The sequence below is a fragment of the Tilletiopsis washingtonensis genome (genome assembly GCF_003144115.1).
Source record: "Tilletiopsis washingtonensis strain MCA 4186 unplaced genomic scaffold FA09scaffold_17, whole genome shotgun sequence".
Classification (NCBI taxonomy): Eukaryota; Fungi; Basidiomycota; class Exobasidiomycetes; order Entylomatales; genus Tilletiopsis; species Tilletiopsis washingtonensis.
In genome coordinates this window covers 90,123-94,737 of record NW_020312014.1, presented here as the reverse complement: position 1 = coordinate 94,737, position 4,615 = coordinate 90,123, and the positions used below count along the sequence as shown (strand labels likewise).

At 67.5% G+C, this 4,615-nt stretch overlaps 3 protein-coding genes across 3 annotated transcripts in view; 1 reads left to right on the top strand and 2 right to left on the bottom strand.

Moving 5' to 3' along the window:
* The window catches only part of FA09DRAFT_331262 (Pkinase-domain-containing protein), a 3,750-nt gene extending 1,881 nt beyond the window's left edge, over positions 1–1,869 (bottom strand). Inside the window, exons 1-2 of the mRNA XM_025742946.1 lie at positions 1,493–1,869; positions 98–225 (exon numbers count right to left, since the gene is read on the bottom strand). Of these exons, the coding sequence (XP_025596647.1) occupies positions 98–225; positions 1,493–1,693 (329 nt within the window). The 5' untranslated portion in view covers positions 1,694–1,869. The remainder of the gene's footprint in view (positions 1–97; positions 226–1,492) is intronic.
* Positions 1,870–2,134: 265 nt separating this feature from the next.
* On the bottom strand, positions 2,135–2,713 carry FA09DRAFT_331261 (hypothetical protein). The gene has a single exon (XM_025742945.1). It carries the CDS (start codon positions 2,638–2,640, stop codon positions 2,182–2,184), a length of 459 nt encoding a protein of 152 aa, XP_025596646.1. The 5' UTR covers positions 2,641–2,713; the 3' UTR covers positions 2,135–2,181.
* Positions 2,714–2,872: 159 nt separating this feature from the next.
* FA09DRAFT_86854 (hypothetical protein) overlaps positions 2,873–4,615 on the top strand; it is a 4,600-nt gene continuing 2,857 nt past the window's right edge. Inside the window, exons 1-2 of the mRNA XM_025745875.1 lie at positions 2,873–4,120; positions 4,181–4,569. Coding sequence (XP_025596645.1) covers positions 3,082–4,120; positions 4,181–4,569 — 1,428 coding nt within the window. The 5' untranslated portion in view covers positions 2,873–3,081. The remainder of the gene's footprint in view (positions 4,121–4,180; positions 4,570–4,615) is intronic.

Sequence of the window (4,615 nt, the reverse complement as noted above, 5' to 3'; positions counted from 1 at the left end):
CTTCCTCCCTCCCTCCCTCCCTCCCTCCTCCCTTTTCTCCCTCCTCTCATCATCGCAGCAGAACCGCGGGGGCAAGGAGGAGGAGGAAGAAACTCACTTTTCATAATAGCTGCCCCGCTCGCAGATGCGGTCAAACAGCTCGCCGCCCACGCAGAGGTCCGTGACGAGGTAGAGATTGTTGAGTGTCTCAAAGTAGTCGACGAGCGTCACTATGGAGCGATGACCCTGTTTGTGTTTGTTTGTTTTTGTTTTTGCGTTGGTGGGAGAGGCACAAGGAGGAAAAAAAAGGAGGGGTTCAGCAAGAAAACACTTGCCTCGCAACCTTTCGAGGGGAGAGGGGGGGGGGAGGCGGCCTCGGGCAAAGCGACAACGTAGGGGATCTGGCTGAGCGAGACCAAGCCCCATCTCAAAGCCTGCAGAAATGAGGATATGCATCCCTCCCACCCCCTCCCTTCGAATGCCGACATCCCTCGGACCCCTGCCCGGAGAAAGACCAGAAGCGTGGGGCATGGGGGAGTGGGAAGAAGCCGCAGGGGGGGGGGGGGGGCAACCATACTGGCGGGGAAGCGGCGTCGTCCTGCTTTTCCCTCCCTTGCCCCCCCCCCCGCCCCTTCCCTTTTACCCCCTCGGACGCCCATTGCCCATCCCCCCCATCCCCTCTCTCGCCCCCCTGCGCCTCTGCCTGCGCCTCGAAAGGGAGGGCCCCTTTACACCGACCCCCACAGCTCTCTATCTCTCTCTCTCTTCCCCCCGCCCCCCTCTGACAGGCAGCGAAACAGCCTGGAGGCGGGCCGCCGCAAGCGGGGCAAGCGCAGGGGGGCGGCTAAGCCGAGAGCAACGTCGTCTCGCCGCACGCTTCTGTCCTTTCTATCCTACTGCCTCTCTTTCTCGAGAGAGAGAGAAAGAGAGAGAGAGAGAGGAAGAGAGAGGCAAAAAGTGCACGCCCCCAGCCCCGACAAGCGTGCATTTTGCTCGCAGACGCCGCGGGGGGGGGGGGGGCGCAGCAAAAACTACGAAGAACTCGCCCAGCTCCCGGGGGGGGGAGGAGGGGGGTGGGGGGGCAATGGCCCTCTCTTCCTTGCGCCCCCATCCCCCCCCCCGCCCCCCCCCCGGCTACGACTCCCGGCCTTGCACCTCCCGGGGGGGGAGGGGGAGGCAAAGCAGTTGCGCAGGGTTTGTGTGTGTGTGCGTCGCCAGCAAAGGCGCGCGCAGGCCTGCCTTTGCGTGTGCCGCGCCCGGCGTGCCGGCTTCCGTGCCCTGAAAGTGCGGCGGGGAGGGGGGGGGAGGGGGCTTGCTGCCCCCCTTTTCTGCGCCTGCCCACGGCCCCCATCTGGCATGACGCCCCCATCTTGCGCGCCTTTTTTGTGCACCCAACCCTTCACCCCCCCTCCATCCTCCCACTGCCACTTCCCCCTCCCTCCTCCTCGCGTCCCCTGCGCACGCTCATAGGACATCGTAACCACTCGCGCGCCAAACAAAACTCGAAACTCACCTGGCTGACCTTTTTGAGCGCGGCAATCTCGTTGCGCACCATGTGTTCGCGGCCCTCCATGAGGCGCTTGCTGATGACCTTGCATGCAAAGTACTCGCCGGTGCGGATGTGCACCGCCTCCTTGACGACGGCATACGTGCCCTGGCCCAGCGTGCGGCCCGTCTTGTACGCGCACGGCACCGTCTGCGGGGCGGCGGCCATGGCGCGAGCGAGAGAGAGGAGGAGAGGGAAAGAGAAGCGGAGCGCGCAGGCGGGTGTGGAGGGTGCAGCGCGGTGCAGGCGAGGCGGCGATAACGGCGACGAAGGCGAGGACTGGATTGGCGCTGAATGTGCTCTGCGGGCGTGTGGTGTGCGGAGAAGCAGGTGGTGGTGGTGGTGGAGTGAAGCAAGCGCGGCGCCTGACGCTCAGGCCAAGCGCAGCACAAGCACAAGCGACGGCGAGCCTCGGCCCGACATGGAAAGCAGTCTCCCAGCACGGCGCCTGTACCCGCACACGGGCCATCACGGCGCGCCGCCGCCAGCCTTCGCTTGTGCACAGCCGGCGCGCGCGGCGGCGGCTCAAAGGCGGCACACGGCCGTTCGGCCGTCGGCTCACGTTTGATTGCGCTCGACTCTTGCTCCGCAAGCGCTGCCTGCTCCTGGCTGGCCGCACCCCGACTTCACGTCGGCTCGGCTCCAGCATCTATCAGTCAGCAGCAGCGTTCAGACGTGGGCAGAGTGGCATCGAGCGCGGGAGGAATGCGCAGAGTGTCGCTTGCAAGCACCCCCTTGCCTGCCAACGAGGGGCGCGGCCTGCGTGCTGGGGAAGCACGAGCAGGGAGCCGCACGTGCGGCCCGGCCCGCCTTCGCTGCCGAGCCACGGCGGCGCGGTTGGTCGTGCGCGACGAGTCAGAGTGAGGGCCCTTCAACGCTCCCTTGGCCACAGCTCTCGAGCTGCCTTCGAACCTTGGCGTTGATCCTTCTCCTCGTCGCCGCATCAAGTGCATTTGGCCTGACTCATACGGGATACTTGACACGTCGGGGGTCCTGCACGACTCAGCCTTTTGACGCTGTGCGGGGCGTGGCTCGCACGCGCGCGGGCTTCTTACTCTTGCCCTCTTTGCCGCCAGGTCCGGCAGGCGCCAAGCTGTGGGCTCACTCCATCCCATATCTGGACTCCAGTTCGAGATTTCCAAGCCAACCGCTTTGCTCAAAATGTCGCGCGAAAGGCATGGCAAGGCGGGACAGACGGCGCGACGGAAGCGGTGACTCGGGCTGGCGCGTGTCCTGCGCTTCGGCTTAGTCACGCTTGCGCGCCAGCGCGCAAGTGGAGCAAGGCCACGCGAAGCTTCGGTCCGTTCGGTCCGCTCGGGCCGCGCGCGCTGAGCAGCGTCGCTACTACTCTCGCCACCATCATCCCCGCCTCTTCGCATTCTCGACGTCTACGCATCGGCTCAGTATCGTCCCTGCAGCCGGTCTCTCGCTCTCCTCTCTCTCTCTCTCTCTCTCTTCTCGCCTTCCCCCACGCTCGTGCGCCCCTCGCCACGCCCCCCAGCCTCTTCGCGAGTGGCACACGACACTTGGCGTGCCTCCCTTGCTGCCACGCAACGATGCCCGAGCTCGAGGCGCCCTCAGCTCCCCCAGCGGCGCCCACTGCGCCGCGTGCCGTGCGCGGCGAGCGCCGGCGTGGACGTGGCCACAGCAGCCGCGGCGGGCGTGGCGCTGCCTCGGCCTCCTCTGGCGCCGGCGGCGGCGGCGGCGGCGGCGCGCAGCGCTCCGCCAGCGGCGCACTCGATGCCGCCGCCGAGCCCTTTGCGCCTTCTGCTTCACGCGGCGGCGGCGGCGGCGCGCGTGGGCGAGGCAGTGCGAGAGGTGCCGGCCGAGGCGGAGGAGGACGAGGCGCCAGCCGGAAGCCTCGCGGCGGCGGCGGCAGCGGCAGAGGCGGCCACGGCAGCAGCAGCGAGGCAGCAGGCCAACATGCGCCAACAGCAGTGCTGGCCAACGGGCATGGCGAGAGCAGCAGCAGCGGCGGCGGCACAGCGCAGCACCTCGCCTCCTCGGCGGCGGCCAGTACGACTGCTGCTGCTGCTGGAGGCCGCCGGCGCAAGTTCGGCGGCAAGATTACCGGCGGCGAGGCCTCTGCCTCTGCCTCTGCCTCTGCCTCTGCGTGCGCCTCTGCCGCCGGCGCTGCTGCTGGTGCTGCTGCTTCGACGATGCCGCCGGCGCCTGCCGTTGTGCCGACCGAGTACGCCGACCTGCGCTCGCGCCTCGTGGCCGAGCTCGGCTCGGGCGGGTACGACTGCAGCATCTGCTACAGCACCATTACGACGAAGCAGGCCGTGTGGTCGTGCACGTCGTGCTTCTGCGTCTTGCATCTCTCCTGCGCGCGTACTTGGGCAAAGGCCAGCGTCGAGAAGGCAGAGGATCAGAACCGCATGCAGGAGGACGCGGCGATGCGCGCGCGCAAGGGCACGTGGCGCTGTCCCGGCTGCCAGTACGCGCGCGCAACCGTGCCGGCGACGTACATGTGCTGGGATGCGCAGGTGCAGCAGCCCAATGCCGGCAAAGGCGCGCCGCCGCATTCGTGTGGCCGCCCGTGTGCGCGCGCAAGGTGCGCGCATGGATGTGCGGCAGGCATGTGTCATCCCGGTGAGTCTGCCCGTAGCCCCCCTCGCCTCTGCTATCTCTTTGCTCATAGAAAGGTGCTAGGTCCCTGCCCGCCCTGTCCCGTCTCGATCAACCACCGCTGCTTCTGCGGTCGCAAAGAGATTGCAGTGAGGTGCTCGCAGCTCAGCAACAAGGCCTCCTCCTCCTCCTCCTCCTCCTCCACTCTCTCTTCCACGCTCGCCACCGAGCGCGGCATCTCGTGCGGCGAGGCGTGCCACAAGGCGCTGGCGTGCGGCGCGCATGTCTGCTCGCGCCCGTGCCATGCGGGGCCGTGCGAGGCGTGCGGCGAGCGCCTCGAGGCTCGCTGCTACTGTGGCAGAGAGACGCGCGAGATGCGATGCGGAGACGGAGCGCCGAGGAGCAGTGAGACAGAGGCAAAGGAGTGGCTTGGACGATGGTCGTGTGATCGAGTATGCGACAAGAAATTCGACGTGAGTAGCCCCCCCCCTTCCCCCTTCCACGCGTTGCCCCACACGC

What these genes read in the sequence shown, in the direction of transcription:
- FA09DRAFT_331261 (XM_025742945.1), bottom strand. Translation starts at nt 2,640, where the DNA reads ATGGGATGGAGTGAGCCCACAGCTTGGCGCCTGCCGGACCTGGCGGCA.